Source organism: Gopherus flavomarginatus, chromosome 5, assembly GCF_025201925.1.
Source record: "Gopherus flavomarginatus isolate rGopFla2 chromosome 5, rGopFla2.mat.asm, whole genome shotgun sequence".
Lineage (NCBI taxonomy): Eukaryota > Metazoa > Chordata > Testudines > Testudinidae > Gopherus > Gopherus flavomarginatus.
The window spans coordinates 91,019,756-91,043,901 of NC_066621.1; the positions used below are offsets into that span (position 1 = coordinate 91,019,756).

At 44.3% G+C, this 24,146-nt stretch overlaps 1 protein-coding gene across 5 annotated transcripts in view; it reads right to left on the reverse strand.

Annotated features, from left to right (window-relative positions):
- ACTN1 (actinin alpha 1) overlaps nt 1–24,146 on the reverse strand; it is a 143,306-nt gene that overhangs the window by 39,139 nt on the left and 80,021 nt on the right. For all 5 annotated transcript variants that reach the window (XM_050953476.1, XM_050953475.1, XM_050953473.1 and 2 more), the window contains exons 4-6: nt 9,329–9,415; nt 8,627–8,714; nt 6,565–6,643 (exon numbers count right to left, since the gene is read on the reverse strand). In XM_050953476.1, the coding sequence (XP_050809433.1) occupies nt 6,565–6,643; nt 8,627–8,714; nt 9,329–9,415 (254 nt within the window). The remainder of the gene's footprint in view (nt 1–6,564; nt 6,644–8,626; nt 8,715–9,328; nt 9,416–24,146) is intronic.

The window sequence follows — 24,146 nt, forward strand, 5'->3', positions numbered from 1 at the left end:
AGGAGAGTGTGAAGACTGTCTCTCTCAGCATATTCTCATCAATACAAGAGTGGTGTACCCCTGACTCTCCCCAGTGCTAGGAGATAAACTGCATGGAATTTCTTCATACTTCACATTTGGCTTTTCTATGCCCCTTAACTCCAACACTTAAGGATCGAGTCTCTCCATCTTGTAACCATGGGCTACATTGTTCGTTTCTAGATGTATATGCTTTCATTTAGTTGTATTAAAACACGTATTGTTTGCTTGTGCCTCAGGTTACTAAGCAATCTAGATCACTCTGTATAACTGACTTAAACTGGGGGAGTGGTAAATAAAGAAGAGGCTGTGTGTTATCTGCAAACTTTATCAATCAGTGAAATGGACACAGACAGAGACCATGGCAAAAATACTCTATTGGCAATGCATTCAACATCTAAAAAGGAGTGCATCACAATTAACAATAAGCATTTCAATCTCTAACTCCTATACATTCAGATACACAGAGCCAAGGCGGCCATCTGTAATGGCACATGTGGAGAGTCCCAGTACTGAACACAGTCTAAGTATCAGTGTAGACCAAACCAAAACGCGTTCAGTGCCATTTCAGAAAGCGTGAAGATCTCGTGGAACATGGTACTACTGGTCACTTTTTCTATGCTGGTTTTAAAGTGCCTTGTCTACATTTGCAGATAATGATTTTCAGCACCAGATGAGGAAGAGCAAGGGAGGCCGGCTGCAGTGCTGTTTTTTGTTGCAGACAACCACTGCCAGCAATAGGTCATTTTCTAGTGTTGCTAGACTACAGAGATACAGTCTGCACATTTCCCTGGTATTTCCTGCCTGCTACAAGTTAGAGAGATTTCTTCCTCCTGCTTCCATAACACTTGGGTCCCTGCCTAAAATAAAAAAGTGACTTTTGGCTGACAAAATGTGACAACCCTAAGCTCCCCTTCTCCTTCCCAACAGCTGCCAAAAAACAAAACAAAACAACCCCTACCTCTCCCCAATCAAGGCTGAAAAGAGTTCGTCCTTTAATCTAAATGGGATGTGTCTATATTAAGTGAGGAAACCACTGTATGGACACAGCTGGCATGAAACTGATGGCTGTCACATGTGTCATTATGAGAGCCGTAGCCACAAATAATCCATGCTGCTTGATGGCACCTTTTTGCTTTGTCCAGGCACAGTATACTCATAAATGTGATTGCATCAGTGCTTTTAGATTGTAGGCAGCCACAAAGAACTGTATTGTGGGATGGAGTTAAGAGGACTGGACACAACAATTCGCATGCAACATTCTTGTTTCCTATCCGCAGTGGGGAGAAACCATGATAAGCCATGCCTGTTCAGCCAGTGCTTTGCTAAAGACCTCACCTCAGGCACTGGGACCAGTTAGTAAGTCAGTGCATGTAAAACACTTACATCAGCTACTGCGTGTGGATACACACTGTTTCATGAATTTGGCAAACCCCAAACAACATTTATAGCAACATTCCTTCACCTTATATAGGCAGGGCCTTAGACCCATTGCTTGAGAGAGAAAAAAGAAAAGGCCTTTCATTCATTAAACTACATTAAATTCTCAGCCAGACTGTTGCATTAAAAAGCCTGAGAATTCAGAAATCCGAAGTGCTGGCTCCATCACTAACTCCATCCCCTAGCCCACGTAGCATTTCCATTACTGTACAGAAACACCACATACATTAAGCAGCACCGTGTACGCTAACAGTCTAATTTCTCAGTCATAAGTGATCATTAAACAGTTTGGCATTTAAATGGCCTTTTAAAAGAAAAACCAGCCCTGATACACTTCACTGGTGTAGACCTGTTTGAACATGTGTTTTGAAGAGTGGTCAGACTCAGCAACACCTCCTTCAGGAAAGGGAGGAGCAAAACATTAAGTCAAACTCATTTGCATATCAGACAGTATCTACACCCTTCCAACACCAAAGAGGGAGACGAATCTAGGCCTGGCACAGGAGGGGTACAGCTTAGCATAATAGAACCTAGTTAACAAGAAATTTTGTGGCTGAAAGTCAGGACGGGTTTCCTGAAGGGAAGATCTACTGTGTAGAAGTTCTCCCAGAGGAAGCACTGGAAGCCCTGTTGTGTGCGAAAGTGAACACAAAGCGAGACAAGTCCATACATATATAAATTTTGTAGGTAACAAAAATGCAAGATTCAGTGGCCTATAAGGGAATGAAGCTGATGACCACACCACTGCAAGCAAACAACCTAGTGTTTGACAAAGACTAGCTCATGGATGAACAGGGGACCTAAATCTGAGCAAAACTCAGACTGTGAGCTGGCAAAGAGAAATGCTTTTAGAACTGTATAGCAATGGTGCAGTCTTCTGTTGGAAGATGCATAATTAGTCAAGTCGGTCCAGTTTAGGAGTGCCCCTGTATTCCATGCTTAAATTAGTTCTCATACAGCACTGGAGATGAGTAGTGCACTACACCATCTCTGGCTAGCTAGGACACTGTCCCCTCTTAGGCAAGTGGTGATGACCTGGCTTCAGTAATACAAACCTGTGATACCTCTTCACTGGGCTACAGCAATGCATTCTACCTGCACATTCCTCAGGAGCTACAAGACACAGCAGCACATCTCCACATCAACAGGGGTCATCGTGAGCACATCATACCTGTCCTTACTCACTACACTAGCTCCCTGTACTCTCACACCAAAATGTAAGGTGCTTAACAATCCAGTCCTCTTGTACCTGAATGACTGCCTAAAGATACAGGAAAAGGACTATGGTCAACAAGTCCACCTCTCAGGAACAACAGAGCTGCAAAGGTGAAGCTCATTCATGCAGGAGACAGAGCTGTCTTATATGCCAGTCCACGACTGTGGAATGAACTCACACAGATTCTACAAATCACCTCTAAACCTCACCATTTTCCATTCCAAACAGAACATGCACCTCTTCAACCTCACCTTCACTAATATAAACACACACACATAGCACAACAGACATATTGTTATTTTAAATCCACATGCAGCAGATTTCCCCTAGATAGAGAAAAACAAGGAAAGAACTAATATCTGTCACATATTAGTCATATGGTTTAACACAGCACTCATATGCCACAGCGACAGGTGATATGAGAACATGGATAGACTGGCATAGAATGAAAGCCGAGACTTCTCTTTCTCTAACATCTCCAATTCCTTCTAGGGCTGTGCACCCCAAAGAACACACAAGACTGATGTTTAAAGGGGTAAGGCCCAGCAGAAGTGCCTTGACACCAAATTGCCTCAGATGAGCTTTAAGGTAGATGAGGGAAGAAGAAAGGAACAGCTTGCTAGAGTCTGTCTGAGCCAACATTAAGGAAAGCTGTATTTTACTTGTTTAAAGATTCCACTATTTAAACTGTGATCATTGGTAAACCTGGCCAGAATAAAAACTATCTTGTGCACTCTGCTTTTGCTGACTGGAGACATTCATGTTAGATTCTCCTACAGCTCCCCCCTCTTCCCCACAACCCTGACTCACACACTCAGAGATGTCTCTCCTCCTCCAGTAAGCTTGAAGTCCCCATATCACAAGTGTTACCATGGTAATTATTGCAATGTCACCAATACAAAAATTCCTCTATCAACCAGCAATCAGGAAGGAGGTGGGAGTGGAGAGACAGAGCACTTACTGTATCTGTCAGAGCTGCAGAAGCCGAAAGAAATCCAATTAGTATGACTTATGTTTTCAGGAGTTATCTTAAACAAATTAGGAAGCATACAACATGGCAATATGAAGCTTATACTGGCCAAGTTTATGTACTGATTACAGTACTGGAGGAGTGATTATGCCATCATTCAATCTTCATGCTGAATGAAGAGATCAAAAACGTGGTTTGCAATTAGGCTAAAGATGGGGGAAGGGAAAAACCCAACTCCTGTTCTGACAAACTGCCCCATGTCAGCATGCCAAGAGAATTCACCCCAACATCTTCCCTACCATTAACTAGAGCCCTGAAGAGCAATCACTTGTCCAAAACAGGTAGCTGCAATATCAAGTAGTTGCTGCCATCCAAGCCTATTAAGGCTCAGGTGTGTTCCAGAACTGCTGAGCCCTTTTGCAGCTTTTAATGAAGCAGCTCAATAGGACATCAGGTGTCAACATTTCATTAAAAAGATGTCAGTTTTTCCTGCTGCCTCTTAAGCCCCTTATAATACTAGTCTGAGCTTTACTGAAAGAGCACAATCCCCAGCTTATCTCAAAGATTCCTTTATGTGGACAATTGTGTCTCCCTTCGGTCATATCTGTTCAGAACGTGCCCAATTCCCTTCATTTTATCTACAATGATAAACTGTCATTTTTATTCTGCTATCCAGCTGCTACCCTCCTCCTCACTGATCCAAAAGCTCTAGCAGGAATGAAACAGAACCAGGGGAAAGGCTCCAAACTCTGGGGGCAGTGGAGAAAACTAAGTGAGATGAACTGAAGAGACAAAAGGCAAGGATTTGAGGAGGGAGAAATGGCTTTGCTGAGACCAGGTTGTAAAAAGAGCCATGTTAGCAACATCCTAGATGACATGTAAAAGTGTAGTGTGGACAAGGCCCCCTGCTGCTTTCAGCATAAACTAAACTGGTAGAGTTGGAGCAAGGCTGCCTGCTACACTCTCCCTAGGCTTTAGCTCAACCAGTTCAGTGTGTGTAAAAGACAGTGTCCCTCAGCCAACCCCATTGCTGTAGACAACATGCTAACAGGGCACCTTTAAATCCCAGTCTAGGCAAGGCCAAAAAAAGCAAGGGGAAGAGGCAAAGGAACAACGGTGGTAAGAAAAGTGCACAGGGAAGGAAAAACAACCATGGGAAAGTGGACAGGAAGCAGCAGCAAAGGTCTGATGAGTTTCTCTCATTAGAAGGTTTCTCTTTAACCTTCAAGAAAGGCAGAAGACAAGGGAGGAGGAGGGGTTGTCAAACCCTCCGCAGACCAAATTCTTGCCCTCCATGTGGACAGGACGACCACTCATTTTCATTCTAAAAAGCTGTCAGGCTGCGTGAGCAGACAAACTTCTTTTCCCTTTCCTCACAGCAGGGTGATTTGGCTTTTGTTTCTAGTAGGGGAACTCTGTGGTTTCCCTGCTGGATTTTTCATTTTCAAAGGCCCATTGTTTAGCTGCCTTATTTTTCCAATAGGAAAAAAATATGAAAATGTGGTTGACTTTAACCTGTTTTCTTTTGTTGCTGCTGTTTGTGTAAACAGATGGGGTCCAGCTCCACTGTTTATTCATCAAGTGCTGATCCCAAGACGCTAAAACTGATAGAAAACACAATTGACTGCTCTGCAAGACAGTGAACACCTCGGAAGTTATTGATTCTATGCAGTATTAGGCATTGTGCAGTTAGCATCTCACACAGACAGCTGATTTAATTAACTCTTTTGCACTCTACTTATTTGCATACTGGTCCCATCCACTTGCCCCCACCACTGCAAGAACCGAGATCCATTAGCAATGAGGTTCTATGCTTATATCAATGATTTCTATATCTAACACGCTCAGTTTCCAAGTATCACAAATTCTTGCCCTCCGTGACACCTGCGCAGTGTCAGTTCCTTCAATGAGTTGGCGCAGGCGTAAGTAAGTAGAACTACACTTCTACCGTGATATAACGCTGTCCTCGGGAGCCAAAAAAAATCTTACCGCGTTATAGGTGAAACCACGTTATATCGAACTTGCTTTGGTCTGCCGGAGTGCACAGCCCCACCCCATCCCCAGAACACTGCTTTACCGCGTTATATCCAAATTCGTGTTATATCGGGGTAGAGGTGTACTAGACTGTTCTGTTGACAATGCAGAAGTAGGAATAGAATCCAGCTCACGCTTTCATACTGTGCTGGCTCAGGAGAGCTAACAGGTATACAAAGCAATAAACATTCTTTGGGCACCAAATCATCCGACCTGCCTCCAATACACCAGGGAGCTGATCTTTTGAGCAGGAAGATCTCATTTTCATAGAATTATTTTTCAAAGTAGAATCAAACTTTCCTATAAACACTTTTCAATTGCTGAATGCACCAATCCAAGTGCTAGGAAGAGCCCAACACTACAGCAGAGATGACTTACCACTAAGGAGGCAGCGCATTACAAGGCTTCAAGAGATGGCAAAGGATACACATATGCCTGTCTGTCTCTAGTTCTGTGAAAAGGTATCTCATAGCCAGGTAACCTGCCCCATCCTTTTTGCTCCAGACCTAACACTGACTTGACTGGCTAGTTCATGTAATTTGCACACAAGGCTAGCATAAAAGAATTGGCATAACTGAGTTAACAAATTTTGCTACATTGGACCTGGGCACACATGATCCATACTTCCTACAGACCACAGCCACCTCTTATCTGCCAATAAGTCATTGTAAAAACAGGGAATGGCAGGTAGGCAAATTCATGAAGCTTTTTTCAGTGAGGCTGAATCTATTGATCTCTTCCCTCTTTCCTCCCTTAGGCAAGATATTTTCAGCTTCAGTTGCAAGTTTAAGTTTTCCTCCTGGTTTGTCAAGCTAATTCAAGTCCCTCTTAATTTCAGCAAACCCAGGGTATCTGCTCCTTAACTTAAATCAAATTAAGCTAGTACCTTTCGCAGCTTCCCATAGTCGATGAGCTCTGGGCGATGTCTGTGAATCAAAGCACAGAAGCCAAGGCCATCCTTCCAGCTGTGAAAGAGACAGAAGACAGCACAATTAGCAGTGTTCAGTCAGGAAGACACATGGAGGGGCATGACAGATGGCGGCAAGACTCTGGGAGCCTAGATCTTTACTTTTGGGCTCATTGGCTTATAGCAACTTCCGTAACCCCCATCCTGCTCTCACTGAAGTCAGTGGCCAAAACTCCCACTGACTTGGTGTAGGACCAGGTTCTTAGTGCTGCTGCCTCCCTAATGCCAATTTTCACTCACCACAGAATTTTCATTGTTAAATAGTGCCCAGGCACTCAAGGGCAGAAGCAGAGCTTAGGGATGAAAAATGTCTTCATATGCAAACCAAAGATCTTCTAGGAGAGGATAGATCAAGAATGAGGGGGAGCAATCGCTATTGGCGATGATCAGTGCTATATTTGCCCTCCCTCTTCTCTCCACCCCTGGGGGTCCTCAGCATAGAATCCAAAGCTGGTGGGAGAAGGGAGGACAAAAAATAGACCAATATCAGAGCGGATAAAAATGAGGGTTTTATTCTATTATTTAAATTATAAAAAAAAACAACTAGGCATTGGGACCCAGCCTCTGACTCCCGGAGACACCATCATCTACCCCACCAGGATCACTCAATGAGCCCACCTGGGTGGTCTCACTCCTATGTTATAGCTTCTCCCTTCCTGAGCTCTGATTGGCTCAGTTCTCAAAATTATGTATATTCTTATAACTCCTCCCATAATTCACCATTTTCTAACATGCTAAAAATATACAATTTATATGAACCTGAAAATATTTAAGCTGTATAATTGTTTAAATAAATTTATGCCAGCAGTGTACCCTACTACGTAGCAAAAAGATGCACCCAATCTAGTATGAAGGCTCAGTTTAGTTATAACTATTAAAATGTATTGATTTACATCAACCGATGAGAATTCATTTTTCTTTTAAAAAACCCTGAAGTACAAATGGAAAAGTTAATTAACACTGATTATTTAAATTAAGGCTTCCCACTTGACGATTTAAATCAATCCACCCTGATCGGTGTAATGTCAGATTAATACAAAAGACTACCTATATTTTGCCTTTGGAGAGGGATGGGCTTTTATTTAGTAGAACTCAAAAGGTGAAGGAAAAGGAAAAAAACAAAAAACAAACAAAACTGGCAATTCTAGTCAATTTCTCCTCCTCCCCAGTCCGACTATGACAGGATCATTCCGCACAGTTATGCTTTTTGTAAGGATTTGTTTAACCTAACTTTATACCACCACCCCCACTAGCAAGGCTCCCCCTTCCCCCTTCCATGGTGATACTTGCATAGCTTAACAGATCCCAAACTTCGACCATGTCTACACCAGAAAAGGTTTGCTGGGGTAGCTCTACCGGGAAACCCTCCTAATGTAGACCCAGCTTATACCAGCAAAAAGGTGCTCTTGCGAGTATAGCTTAAACAGGCTCCCCAAGCAAAGTGAGCTGTAACGGCAAAATCTCTTATATCAGTATAACTTCGTCTACGCGAGTGCTTTTGCCAGTACAGAAATGTTGTTTAAGAAACAAACAAACAAAAAATCACCTTCCTAACCAACTTTCCTATACAGGTAAAAATTTCTAATATAGACACGACCTTAGGAAATTTATCCTAAAACTTTTCATAGCTTCACTCAGGGGAAGTACCATTTCTTAATCAGCCTACAAACACCGACAGTGTCTTCAGTGTGCCTAACACTCCAAAGTATTTGACAAAGGCAGCATCTGTGTTTGGAGAAAGGGACTGGGGAGCAGAGAAACTGGGTCTTGTTGTGGGTTTTGCTACTGATTTGCTGTAGGACACTGGGCAAGACAGTAGATGCAACTTTTCGCCTGCATAATAGCAGAACAATAACTAGTCTCAGAACTTCCTTGAGAGGTTATTTATGCCAGATGCTGAATAGTGTCAAGAGCCCTATGAACATACAAAGATCAGAAAGCCAAATACTATAAGAAAAATTTGTTTTGAATAATATATTACCTGATGTGGAAATTCTGGATGTTCACATTTTTGTAGGGAGCTGTCTTCCTCTGACACCATAATAAAAGCCCTTCCTTAGCAGATGTCTCTAGAGAGAAAGCAAAAACACACACGGATTAACCTATTTTTTCCTGGAATTTTCTGATCCCTTGCATAGGCTGTAGAACAGTATTTCCAATTCATTCTGACCCAGTGTCTTTGTTAGAAACAGCAGTGAGGCATTTAACTTCCTTCTTCTAGCGATGAATGTCTTATGCAGGTTTCTGATTTGTTACCATTATTTCTCTCAGGGTAGGTCTACATGGCATTTTGGAGTTAGCTGCCTAGTACAGGTCAACATTTCCGTGCAACACCATAGATCAGCCAGCAGGAAAGGCCCTAGAGTCCAAGACCCACTGCACATTGCCAGGTTTCACCTTTGCCCCTTTCCTTCCTCACTCCTCTCAAATACACTCCAAGGAGCAGGATATGAAGACTCCTCCCACGATATCCATATCAAGCCATGAACTGGCCATCAAGGGTGGTCAGAGTTCAGGGCAGCTTGGATCTCAGGCCCCATTGTGGCATCCAGGATATGTTCTCTGCTGATTCAGTTACCCCTGAAATGGGATCTCCTTTGTGGCAAGGAACACAGCTACCTGCCCCCCAACCAAAGCCACCTTCACTTGTTCTCGAACAGCAGATGGAGGCTCTGAGATTTACCTTCCACAGAGATATCCTGAATAGCAAAGCGAAGGATGATGGTCCAGATCATTCCAAGGGTCATTTTAACATTTCCATCCACGATTTCTGCAGGAAAAAACAAAATTATGTTGTGTGCGCAAACCCCAGGGGAAGCCTGACATGGGGAGCTTTATCTTTTACAGATCTCAGAGCTGGACTTCCATCTGATGAACGTTTCCAGCAGGGTAAGGTTCCCAGGCTAAATTGATACAGCCCAGCAGGCTCTCCACAAGCTTGCCCACCCCAACCTCTACAACTGTGTCAATGGACCACAGTCTTGACCTGCCGCACCCACTGGTATGTTATGTATGAGCTCTGCAGAGCTCCACTGATATATCTCAATCCTACTACTGAGCCTTTAAGTACGGCTGACAGTATAACTGCCTGTCTACATGGGAAAGTTATATCGGTATCTGGTACAGAGTGCATTCAAACCACTATAGCTATACTGGTGTAACTTCCCAAGCGGACACTCTTATTTCAGTACAATGCCTTTTTCTGGTTTCACGTATGTCATTTAGAGCTTGGTCTATGCCAGGCCTGCACAATATACGGCCCACAGGCCGCATGTAGCCTGTGTGGGCTCACTGTGTGGCCTGCGGGGGCTGAGTAGGCAAGCGGTGGGGTGGGGCAAGCCAACGGCTGGCTGGCCAGCCAGCAGGCGGGCAGGATGGAAGAGGCCAGTGGCAGGCTGGGGAGTGAGGGTAAGCCAGCGGCATGGGGCGGGGGCAGCAGCAGAAGGTAAGAGGCCAGCGGCGGGCAGGCAGATGAGCTGGCAGCGGGGGGAAGCAGACGAGCCAGTGGCGGACAGGTAGGTGAGCTGGCGGGGGGCAGTATGAGGGGGGCTGAGGAGGCGAGCAGGGGTAAGTAGGCAAGCCGGTAGTGGGGGAGGGGGGGCTAAGGAGGCGAGTGGGCGACGGGGGTAAGTAGGCAAGCTGGGGGTGGGGTGGGGGGCATGATGAGCCGAACGGGCGGGCAGTGGTGGGGGGGGGGAAGTGGCTGAGGAGGCGAGTGGGTGGGGGAGGTGAGTAGGTGAGCCAGGGGGTGGGTGGGTGGGAGCATGATGAGCCGAGCGAATGGGCAGTGGCAGGAGCGGGGTGAGGAGGCGAGCAGCAAGTCAGTGGCTAACCTGTTCTACTGATCTTGTCTCTCATAAAAATTGGTCCTTTTACTGCTTTTCCCTGGGCTGGGGGGTTGTCCCAATGCTGCAAAGAGGGTGTTCCCAAAGGAAGGAGCTTGCTTCTAACCACCTAGGCCATCAGTATGTCTGCTCTTCTCTAGTCAGCCCACTTGACAAGTATGATTATCCTTGGTTTGGCTCCCATCCCCTCTCCAAGGGTTGCAGCTGTCTGGAGGTGCTGCCTTCCACGCCTTCCTCATTCATTCAACAGGGCAATTGATTACAAAAGTGTGGGAGGGGGAAAAGAGATCTTATTCTACTTCTAGCAAAAGAAATTTTTCTTTTACCTTAATTATACTATCTTAGGGGCCCACTATAACGTATTACCAAGGGTCAATACCGCTGTTTTGGAGGGGCGGCGCTAGGGTGTGTGTGTGTGCGTTTCCACGGGGCTGGGTGGCGCTGGGGTGTGTGTGTGTGTGTTTTTCCACGGACTTAGGGTGTTTCAGGGGTGCCGGAGAGTTTTGGCCCTCAGCTGTTTTCTTTGGAGTAATATGGCCCTTGCTGCTTTACGAGTTGTGCAGGCCTGGGTCTATGCTACAAAGTTTTGCCAGCACAGCTATGTTGACTTGGAGTCTGGTCCAAAAATGCCCCTTGCTGACATAGCTATGCCAGCAAAAGCCATAGCGTAAATACAACTATGTCAACAGGAAAGCACCTTTGTCAGCACAGCTAATGTCATTTGAGGAGCTAGCAGAACTCTTTTGGGTGACATATACATTGCATCTCCACTAAGGGGCTTTGCTAGCATAGCTACGCTGGCCCGGGCTCTGTAGAGTAGACAAGCCTTTAGAATCTGTTTAAGCTAAACTGAAAAAGTTTATCTTAAAAAGTTACTCATATCCCACAACAAGAGAGGCCATGCAGGGGAGTTATACACCTGACAGAACTACTGCAGTTTAAAATATCAGTATAATTATACCAATGTAACTGGTGAATCTTTCCTGTGTAACTAAACCCTAAGAGCTAGTGTTGTGGTGTGGACAAATCCCCACCAAGATTACAAATGAAACATGGCTGGTTCCTGGGTAAGTGCAGGTCTTCAGACTCCATCCATGTAGGGCTACTTTTAGATACATAATTGCCAGAAAGCATCAACAGCATGTCACCATCAAAGCACATACATCTCAGCTGAAGATGCAGCAAAAAGCACGTTATCTTCCACTCAAGCAGAATATTAACTCATGATATGAAACAGATTGTACTTTATTGCTCACTGGACCCTTTTGCAATGCAAATCAGCAAGTGATCAACAACTCATGGGCTTTAGAAACAGACTCTATGCATGCGTGAGACATAATAGGTTTAGAATTTGGGATGTAAGTTCTGGAGAGTAGCAGCCGGTTCAGAAAGGGTTTGCAATTGCTTGTGGATTAGTGCCAAGTAATACAGGACGTACCAAATAGCTGTTTCTAATGCTCTGACCCTTGACAGGTAAAAATATTCCATAGGGTTTAAGAGAAAAACATTATCAATGTTTTAAAAAAGCGACTTTAGGATACCTAGCCTCTGTCACTAGTACTAGAGATTACAAAACTGAAAGAATCACATATAATGTATACCACTAACTATTTTTGGACAGTGAAACTAAACTAGTCAATTTATCTTTTTTGTTCTACTGCTATTGCCTGCATTGCATGGGAAATGTTTAAGAGACAATCAACTTTAAAATGACTAGAAAGGTCTTTCTAATTTAAGACTTCTAAAGAAAAGGGTTGGATAAGCCTATTGTTTTGGGCCTAAGCTACTAGAATGCTAACAAAAGAGCTGGCAGAGTTAGTTTTTACCCCTGTGCAAATCTCTTGTGTAGCTGCCTCATACTGGTGCAAGCGAGGCTTGCATTGGTTGCAGCTGCTAACTCTCCTGATTTTATAGTGAGATCCACAATACTTGGCTTTTTTCTCATAACCAGCTACTGGAGTCATGGGATTGCATGGGAATCTTGGCTTTCATTTTAAAGAAAGAAAGAACGAAAAAATTAAGCCCTTGTGGTTGCAGATAAAAGTTGGAAAGTATGATCTCTAAAGGTTCCAAAACCAGAAGGCAAATAAAGAGAACTCCAGATCTGTTATGTTGGAAAGCTCATGATTTCAAGCCAATCTTGTGACTTTTGAATGCATGAAAAGTTGGCAATGTTGCTGTTATGACAATCCCTCGTAAAGTACAAGGGTAAACCTCATTGATGCAGTCCCTGTTTTGCAGCAGAGAAGCACGTCTCCATAAGGGTTTGTACTGGTAGAGATTTCCCAATTTTCGACAAATCCTAAAACAGATATGCTGGTACGTTCTCCTCCACCCTTTTTCCTCACACGTCTCCCCACTCACAACACACTAATGGACTATGGTGCCTTTACTATCCCAATCTGGAATGGAATCTTTGTAGTAAACAGACGCTCACTGCCCAATAATAATATGCATAGAACTTTTTGTTATAGCACAAAAGAGCATTACCATGTGTTGTATTCACACTCCTGACCAGTTTCCACAAGCAATGGCAAATGCTTCAAAGGGCATGAACAGAAAAGGGCAAGTCATCAAGTAATCCATCCCGTCATCCAGTCCCAGAATCTGGCAGTCAAAGGCCTAGGGACACCCAGAACATGGGAGTAGCATCTCTGACCATCTTGGCTAATAGCCATTGATGGACCTATCCTCCATGAACATATCTAAATCTTTTTTGAACCCAGTTATACTTTTGGCCTTCACAACATCCCCTGGCAATGAACTCCACAAGCTGAGTGTCCGTTGTGTGAAGAAGTACTTCCTTTTGTTTGTATCAATTTCATTGGGTGACCCCTGGTTCTTGTGTTATATAAAGGAGTAAATAACACTTCCTTATTCACTTTCTCCACACCAGTTATGATTTTTTAGACCTCTATCATCCCCCCGTCCCCAGTCATCTCTTTTCCAAGATTAAAAAGACTGGGACTATTCATCTCTCCTCATATGGAAGTTCTATACCCTTTTTCATTTTTGTTACCCTTCTGTGTCTCCATTTCTAATATATCTTTTTTAAGATGTGGTGACCAGAACTGCATGCAGTATTCCAGGTGTGGGCTTACCATGGATTTATATAGAGGCATTATGATATTTTCCGTCTTATTATCTACCCCTTTCCTAATGATTCCTAATATTCTATTAGCTTTTCTGACTGACACTGCACATTGAAACAATGTTTTCAGAGAACTATCCACAATGACTCCACAATCTTTTTCTTGAGTGGTAACAGCTAAATTCCATCATTTTGTATATATATTTGAGATTATGTTTTCCAATGTGCATTACTTTGCAATTATCAGCACTGAATTTCATCTGATATTTGGGTGCCCAGTCACCCAGTTGTGTGAGATCCCTTTGTAACTCTTTGCAGTCAGCTTGGAACTTAACTATCTATCTTATATACTTATTCTGTATCATCTGCAAACTTTGCCAGCTCACTATTTACGCCCTTTTCCAGATCGTTTATGAATATGTTGAACAGCACTGGTCCCAGTACAGATTCCTAGGGGACACCACTATTTACCTCTCTCCATCCTGAAAATGGACCATTGATTCCTACCCTTTGTTTCCTGTCTTTTATTCATGGGATGACCTTTCCTCTTATACCATGGCAGCTTAATTTGCTTAAGAGCCTTTGGTGAGGGACCTTCTTAAGGCTTTCTGAAAGTCCCAGTACACAATACCCCCTTCTCCTCATGTTTGTTGACCCCCTAAAAAGAATTTTAATAGATTGGTGGGGCATGGTTTCCCTTCACAAAAGCCATGTTGACTCTTCCCCCAACAAATTATGTTTGTTTATGTATCTGATAATTCTGTTCTTTACTATAGTTTCAACCAATTTACCTGATACTGACGTTAGACTTATTGGCTTGTAATTGCCCGGATCACCTCTGGCATCACATTATCTATCCTCCAGTCATCTAGTAAAGAAGCTTATTTAAGTAATAGATTACATACATCCCACAGTTTGAGGAAAGAATCAAAAATATGATATGAAATAGTTTACAGCAAGTTTTTCCAGTCCTACGATATTAGTATTTTGAAGAGCTCCAGAACTCCAGTCAATTTAAAGAAAAATACCCACACTTCCCTTTGAGTATTTTTGTACTTTTGTTACAAATGATGTCTACAACCTGAGATGCCTGCAGTTCAGAAAGAATGAAGGAAAATTGCACTATTGTGTTCAGTTTGTTTATCTGGTGCATCTGACAGCATTTTCTGTGGGTTTTTCCAAAACAAGAGGAGAGAAACATTTGGAAAAAAACCAGCTAGGATTGTAAAGATCACAGGAGTTGGCAGGAAGACACAGGGGAAGGTTTAAGACCTGAAACTGCTGCTAGCTTTTTATTTTAATTGACTCCAGTTCAATTTATGGCATCTTTTAATCCTAAACGTGCTTTACAAACACTAACAAATCAACCAATATGAGGTAGGTAATTCATATCACCATTTTAAAGACTTTGATACAATTTACATAATTGCTGCTCTGAGTAAAGAGCAGGCAGGCACCCTTCCCTTCTAGAGCCCAAGTACATCCTCCAGCACCTTGGGTACAAATTTTGCCAGCTTGCTGAAAGAAGCCAGTGGTCACACCTACTCCAGTGAAGCTATCTGACCCTAGCCCATTCACTCTCCTGTTGCCAGTAGCTACTGGTGTGGTGCTCTGCTCTTGTTCGATGATGATAACAGTCAGCTGCGTACATGTTCCCTCTGTGTGCTGCCCCGGCTCTGCGCAGATAGCTGACACAGCAAACCCCGAGAGAACCCCCAAAGACCACAGACTCGAGTAAGGTACGAAGGAACCCGAGCCAGGTTTATTGTCAAACAAAGCACAGTAATAGTTTCCTATAGACTCTACAGGACATACTATGAATATGTGCCCCCTGGCAATGGACACAGCTCAGTCAGTGGTCGAACTTTCCACTACCCGCTAGGCTGGCCAAAGACGCACACTCCAGGACCTACTTTTATACAGTTACAGAACAGATTATTCATCCTTACTAACGTATTGAGGTACAGCCCCTTGGCTCATTAGGGTGCTGTTTCCCCTTTGATCATGTTGTTCCAGACAAACAGATCTATCCATCATGCTGTCCTGTCTTTAAGATGCACCTGCCTGTTCCTTGTTATGTCTATGGAGTATCTTGATGTCATCTTGGCACAAGTTCCTCGTCTCGCTTCTTCTGTGAGTGAGGCCTGCCTCTAGCTCACAGCCCAGCTTTTGCTTAGCAGTGCCTGGAAGTACTTTGGTTCAGGCTTCAGACTAGGCCTCTGACACTAGAGTTAATGTTTCAGGGCCTCATCTTACTACATCTCCTATAGCTGTGTTCCTATGGCCCAAGATACACTGCAAGTTCATTCCACTATAGGATTCATGTGGTGCCCTTGGACTATCGCTGCTTCTAATATAGAGGAGCAAAGCTCACAGTGCAGCAGGGAGTTGCTGGTTCCACACTATAAAGAGAAAAAACAATGAGGAGTCCTTGTGGCATCATAGAGACTAAACACATTTATTTGGGCATAAGGTTTCGTGGGCTAAAAGCCATTTCATCAGATGAGAATCTTTAACACCACAGAAGTTACAAAGGAGTTAAATGTAACCAATTAGAGCAACCTCACACTTGTTTAATTAAAGACTCTGGATGTTTGCTCTCCATCAGCCCAGCTAACATTGAACAGTTTGAGAGCAGTTTCCATGTGACATTATAGGGCTCATGATCAGATCAGAGAGTGCCTCCTGCTGTGGAACCAATTGCCCGATTATGCTTTGTAACACTCCTGAGGTGTGAGCACTACAAAAATTATTTGCGCGCTTCCGCTAGTAACACCAAGCGGCTGTTCTAAACCACAACCGCAAGTGCATGTTATTAACATGACTTAAACTGATCTATCCTCATACTGAATGTGAGACTAGAACAGATGAGGCTTTGCTGCTAATGGCAGGAAATGTTTTGCACCAGTAAATGCGCTTCCATCTGACTCCCATTATTACAACCTGCACTCTTAACAAGATATGCAAAAATTACAGCACCTCCATCCATTTGTTTGGCAGCCAATTAAGGGGCTGACAAATATTCAGGAATAAGACTGGCTTGCTCTGGAGATCTGGAGTTTGAAATGCCATCACTCTTTTCATAGGCATAATCCAGGAATCCTGACCCTCTGGATAATGTAATAGGTACCATGCTCTCTTCTCCTCTCCTAACCTCAGTGGTAAGAAGCAGGGTCAAAAGAATTAATTTTCTCTCCTGGCCATTTATGTGTGTCACCCACTAGAGCACAGCCACTGGAAAAGCAGCTTGCCACTGTCTGGATAATTGGCAGGATAGGAGATGATATAATTAGGAAGTTAAATAAACACCACTCTGCTGACGAGCGTCCATCAACATGCCAGCATTGATCAAAATGAGGCACATTAAAGACAAGGAGCCCTGAGTCCACACTCACATTGTATTTATCTTAACTGGCCAAAGATAAAATATAGAACACCCTCCAAGCAGAGGTCTATAGGAGGCACATTACTACTGATGGAGTGGGACAGATCAATACCTAGGACAGATCACTGGGCATCAGCAGAATGAGACCTCTGCAGAATGAGATTTTTAGTGTCAGATAGAGAATAATTTGGAAGCCACCCCTGGCTACAACACCCTTGACCCAGATTTTTACAGCTGTCTTGTACTGCAAGTGAACCGATCAGAGGGCCTCCAATTAAGTAATTTTTAAAGGTTAATAGTGATGCTTGAGGTTAATAGTTGAAGATAGTTGTAAAAGCTGTGGTTAGGTTTCACTGGTTATTCTGTTTGCTTACAATGCATTTCATTCAGTTTGGACAAGGAAAAAGAGCCAGCTCTGTTATTGTTTATAAAGAAGTCAATTCCACTTTCTGGTTCACGCGCACCAGAACAATACCAGAGAATATTTGTTAGAATGTAAGAAAAATAGCATGAAAAATATTGCTATTGGCCTTGTGTCTGATAAAACCAAGACTGACCCACGCCCACCCCACTCCACCCCTTCTGATTCCCAACCCCAAGACTTCACTTCTGCACAGGGCTGGAAATAAGTACAGGGTGGGCTCAATCTCTAAGCCTCCCCACCATGTGGGGCCAGGAACCAGTGTGGGGAGGGCTCACTCTCAATGTTTGCTCCCTCCCCGATCTAGAGCACCAGGCCAGGGATCAGTGTGGGGCTCAGGCCTCACCAAAGAATATTTTCACCAGTTACCCATGCCTGACAGTTTCCCATGGATTTTTTCCTGGGTTTGCTTTTTTGGAAGGGAGTGGGAAACAATTCTGTCTTTCTAATTTAATAAATAGCTCTAGACACAGATATGGGCAACAACAAAGTGCTGCTGTTTAATATTTTATATACACACATATATACATACATTATATATATATACACACACACACACACACAGAGACAGAGAGGGCAAGAGCCCCTGGGTATCAGATCCTTTGGATGCCACATGGCAGCCTTACTCTGAGATGGGGGGTGAGGTGGGGGGACTGTTTTCGGGTGAGAAATGCACTTGCCTGGCCAAAGTTTCCCCACTTTTGTAGTAAGTTACTCAGATAATTTCCTAGCTCAGTCTCACCTGCCTAAGGGGTTTATAGCTTGTTTTTCCTGAGCTGTGTTAGTAGCATTTTGACTGCCTCATTGGTTTTTATTTTCTAGTTTGCTGATGTGATAACTTTTTGAAGTCTTAATTTAGGCTATTAAAATACATGCACCAGAAAAGCTCATAATCCCTTCAGTGGGCACAGTTACTGTCACACCAGGGACATTAACAGCAGAGGCCCTTTTTTAATGCTGATGTATATGCATTTCACTTAGCACCTAGACCACCTACATCTTCTTACTCCATCAATTGCAGCATAAGAGCACCCACGGAGTCAGCATCATGGCTGGAGCACCCACAGGCAAAATTTAGTGGGTGCTCTGCACCCAGCGGCAGCCAAGCTCCCCTCTCCTCACCTCTTTCCGCCCCCCCAGCACGTCACGTTCCCACTCCTCCCACTCCCTCCTAGTGCTTCTCTCCCCCCCCCCCCGCCTAACAGCTGTTTGGAGGTGCTTAGGACTTTCCGGGAGGGAGGAGGAGGAGCAGTGATGTGGCATACTCAAGGGAGGCAGCGGAAAAGAGGTGGAGCAGGGACTTGGGGGAAGAGGGTGGAAATGGGGGTGGGGCAAGGGTGGGAAGAGGCAGGGCTGGGGCGGGGAGGGGTCAAGCATCCACCAGGCAGAGGGGAAGTCAGTGCTTATGAACTGCAGTGGTTTGGGCTAAACCTCACCACATCTACGTTACTGTACTTTTCAGGTTGCTTGGTGGTGTGTGTCTCCCTGTACAGAATGCTGAGTTCAGCAAAACTCAAATGTCTGAAAACCAGGACAGGCACAGTTAAGACAGCCCATACAACCTTAACTCTATCCTCTTTCAGCAATGCCTTAACATGCTTTGTGAACCAATACACACACACACACACACACCCCCTCTACAGCTGCTGAAATGTACAAGCTCTTCACCTCCTTTTACAGCCCATTCACTCTCATCCACAGGATTCCAGCTAACATTATTAAAGGACAAAAAAGAAAAGGTTGCCCACAACACTGTCCCTGTGTTCCCCTGGAGCTGTCAGTAGCCAGTGGGAATTATTTGGATACACCCCAAGTGCAGTCAGCATGCCTTAACTCTGCTTTTCTTGATTTTCAGAAGTTTGAGTGTTACTCAACTCAGCGTTCTGCAAGGGGACGACCTACCACCAAGCAGCCGTAACTCTGCATTAACACAGGGCTTATCTACACTTAAAATGCTACAGCGGCACTTCAGTGAAGGAAATACCTACGCCGTAATTCTCCCACTGATCTTGTGCCGTCTTCACAACACCTCCCAAACCATGCTGCTGACCCATTTAAAGCGTTCCCTCCTCCAGCCTGGCCCCCTTCCCTACTATACCCTCGGCCTCCCACCTAAAGTCTTCACTCCCTGGGCTGCAAACATTTCTATTGCAGTTACCCCCCATTCCTGTAACCACATTCACCTCCAGGGCCTGGAGTGAAGGACAATGATGTTACAATGGAATAGTGCTGTGGTACAGGAAGGTTGAAGTGCAGGGTGGTTGGAATCCACTGGCAAAACTAGAGGTGCAGGGGTTCTGGTACTCTGGCAAAGCTAGAGGTGCCACGCCCCCAACCTCTCTCGCCTGCCTACCATCCATCCCCCTCCCTCTCCCTTCACAGCAGCCCCAAATGCTCTCCCCCTATTCCCCCACTCTTCAGTCCTCAATATCCCATTTCTCTCAGGAATCTTGCATGTGCCTATTTTTTTCCCCAACACTTTGATTACATTCCCCCAATACAAAACTGACACCACGACTCACAAAACTGTAACTGATGTCAGGTTGCGTCTACAACTCCTTTTATCTTAGGTGGGGGTCTGATTAACTTATCCTTCAATATATTAAATGAAGGGTGAGTTCACAGCCATCAAGAGGCCTGTGATTCATCCAGTAATTAGTGCCTTTCAGTTTAAGAGTAGAACAAGGAAACCTTTTTGGGGGAGCGGGGGGGTGGGGCAGCCAGCTGTAATTTAGGAACCCATTGGTCAAATTACCCCAAATTTGGATCACTAACAATAAGCCCATGCCTCCCTGAGGCACACCAAATTTCATTTTACAGCACTTACAAGAGTAGAATTTAAAGCATATATATTTGCAGGAATTGAAACCCTCTAGCCATTTTTCGGTATTGGCGCATGCACACTGTAAAAATGGGCATTATCTGAAATAACACCTTCAATTTGGGTCACCTAAAGCTTTTGAGAGAGCCATACACTACCATGGGTAAAACACCAAAAGATTGAGACCATTTTGACCCATAGCTCATCAATAATTTGATCACTAGCCCTGTGCAAAAACAGACCTATACACGTTTTTAAAAATAGCTACTGGGAAAACACCAAAAGATTGAGACCATTTTGACCCATAGCTCATCAATAATTTGATCACTAGCCCTGTGCAAAAACAGACCTATACACGTTTTTAAAAATAGCTACTGGGGGGAGGGGCTTGTATCTCCAGAATCCGTGGCTCAAACAATTCCAAATCCTATTCTTCACCCTCCTAAGACACACAAACATTCAAAGAAATCTAACTAAGCATGTCAATTTTAGAGGTCTTAGGTCAACTTTTAAACAGATCTCAGGATGCAACCGTAAGTATAGCGGTGCTCCCTCACCACTTTCAATAGTTATATTAGTGAGGTCTAGCTGAAATACAACTTCATGCTCATGCTGTGATCACTTCGGCTTGGTTATAGCTTGTGCTGTCATTAAAGAACATGTACCAGCTTTCTGAATAGAGATCAGACAATCCCCAGTCCTAACTTTCAGCACCCCCTGCTACCTTAGTCCCAGCCTCCCCACAGATTCAGACACTGGCACATATAGACCAAGGAAGAATTTAAATTAGTACACCAGCTAGCACCACACTAGTTTTGAGTTGATCTTTGTTTTCTGCACCTGCTTCACCTGAGGAGAGGCTCTGACAATCTTAGGGTTTCCACAGTCTTGTACCAGACAGTTTTAATCTGCACCACATTTCTTCAGAGTATCAGCAGCAACAGCTCTTTTGATTATCATAAGCAAGGCCATTCCCTTGATGGCATCAGAAGCCAGATATTGGTCGGAGCAGTAATTCGGCCACCCTATTGATAGAGCAAACAAAATGGAACAAAAGCTACTTAGCTGCCAATCAGAAAGGGAGGAGGATGCAGATATCTTTCAAAGAAATAAGAGATGAAGGAAGTGGCTCAACTAAAGAGGAAGGATGAATTGTGACCAAGTCAATGGAGGTGGCAATTGAGATCTGGGTGGGAAAGTTTTGGGAAACTGCCTATATGAACTTACGAATTCTTGTATGATTTTATGAACTCTATTTTCTTATACGTCTTCCACTAAAGATGGTCACATTAGATTACATCATCCCTGTTGTGCTAAGGAGGCGGTGTGTGTGTGTGTGTGGGGAGGGGGGGTGACATCTAAGCATCTGTCCCTAAATTCAAGTGTCATTGAAGACCATCAGTAATTGATTAACCTTGCCTTAACAGAACAATGGAGACAACTGGCGAAAGACTCTTCACTTGCTGATGACTCAGCTTGCTGGCAGCTGCAGCTCAGAGGTCTGATCAGAGAATGGAAAAACCCCAGGGAGGAGACAAGGTGTTAGAATCTTCTATTAAAAGAAATCACTCTCACTAACAAGGAGAGACTAGAAGAGAAGACCTGGCAGGAGGAGTGGTAGGGGTGCAGAAGGATCCTGGATTCCCTTTGAGACACTAATACCCAAAGGACACTCAGGAGGAAACTGAGGGCGGAACTTGAGTGTGTGTGTTTCTTATTCTTCCACAGATCTGTATATCTCTGTGTCATGTTTATGAGTAAAGTCTGTGGGCTTAGAGGTGCCTTTGCAAAGTCTCTGTGTTACTTGCTTTAACTGTCACAAAGTCCCCAAAGGGCAAAACTGTAAAGCAGAGTACACCCCTGCAGATGGAGTTCTGGAGAGGGTATGAAAGCTCTACTAGTGAGACTTGGGTGGGAGGTCCACCCTGATCTTGGAGCTAACGCTGCTGAGTCCACATCCCAAGAAGGGGTACTCGCATTGGAGTCTGTACTCCAGGAACGTGCCTCCGAAGAGAGACTGCTAAACTTGAATTAATATGCAAATTGGACACAATTAACTCAGGCCTTAACAGAGACTGGGAATGGCTGGGTCATTACACTAATTGAATCTATTTCCCTATGTTAAGTTCTCCTCACACCTTCTATGGGTCATCTTAATTATCACTTCAAAAGTTTTTTTCCCCTGCTGATGATGGCTCATCTCAATTGATTAGACTCTTCCTGTTGGTATGCATACTTCCATCTTTTCATGATCTCTGTATGTACAAATATCTCCTGTCTGTGTGTTCCATTCTGTGCATCTGAAGAAGTGAGCTGTAGCTCACGAAATCTCATGCTGAAATAAATTTGTTAGTCTCTAAGGTGCCACAAGTACTCTTGTTCTTCTTCCTGCAAGGCCAGACTCTCAGACAGCATCTGGACGTTGCTCAGAGTCAGTAAGCTTAAAATACATGGGATCCAGGGTTTGGGTCCAAAACAGCAGCCTGATGACAATCCACAAGGGGGAGCTCATCCTGGGCCCAATACTGGGTTTAATTCCTGGCTCTATCACATGCTTCCTTTGGGGACTATGGCCAAATAGTTTAGTCTCATCTGGTAAATGGGGATAATAAACCTCGATAACCTCATCTAGGTGTGTGAGGATAAATCCATAAATGCTTTGGATATCGTTGAATACTACAGGAACAGTGACAATATAAGTGCCTAGATCAGAGGTGAAAGTAAGCTGGTACGGTACGGTGCGGTGTACTGGCAAGAGCCAGTATGCTGTGCCGGACTGGACCGGCTTCTGTGGCTGTGATTTAAAGGGCCCAGGGCTCCAGCCACTGTGGGGAGCCCCGGGCCCTTTAAAGCGCTGCCGGAGCTCCGGCAGCTGGGCTCGGGTGGGGATTTAAAGGGCCCAATGCTCCGGTCACTGCGGGGAGCCCCGGGCCCTTTAAATCCCCGCTGGAGCTCTGGCAGCCGGGTTCTCACAGCGATTTAAAGGGCGCGGAGCTCTGCAGCAGCCAGAGCCCCAGGCCCTTTAAATCTTGAAAGGCCCCGCCTCTTCGGACTGAGGCCACGCCCCCGCTCAGGACTCCGGTGTACCGGTATGTCCTTTAAGTTACTTTCACCCCTGACCTAGATGGAATCTAAATACAGGACTAGTGAGGAGGGACAACCATGCCATGGAGTTGGAATCCAGATCAGTAGACAAGTTATTTAGTTTTGCAGTATTCAGAGTACACATCCTCAACTGAGACCTGAAGGAGTCACTGGTTAATAATATGTACTGCAGAATCCTTGGAAGAAGGGTGCCATAAGAACAAAAACTCCCTTGAAGTGCAGGAGGTTGACATTATACCCATTTTTTTTACAGATTGCTAAAAACTAAGACAGACTAAAGCCGGTTATCAAAAATACATTCTTGTTTTGGGTGCCTCCACTTTTGGCCACTCAGTTTTTGACCACCAAGACCTAATTTTTGGAGCTAAGAATGTAGGAAAGGCCAGACTGGGTCAGACCAATGGTCCATCTAGCCCAGCATCCTGTCTTCTGACAGTGGCCAATGCAAGGCGGTTCAGCGGAAACAAACAGAACAGGGCCAGTGCCCAATCCCTTGCAATCCACTCTCAGCATCTGTCAGTCAGAGGCCTAGGGATACCTAGCCTAGAGCACGGAGTAGCATCCCTGATGATCTTGGTCAATAGCCACTGATGGACCTATCCACCATGAACTTCTCTTTTTTGACTCCAGTTACACTTTTGGCCTTCACAACATCCCCTGGCAATGAGTTCCAGAGGTTGAATATGTGTTGTGCAGAGAAATATTTTTTTCTTGTTTGTTTTAAACCTGCTGCCTATTTATTCCATTGGGTGGCCCCTGCTTCTTGCATTATGTGAAGGAGCAAACAAGAACACTTCCTTATTCTCTTTCTCCACACCAGTCCTGATTTTATA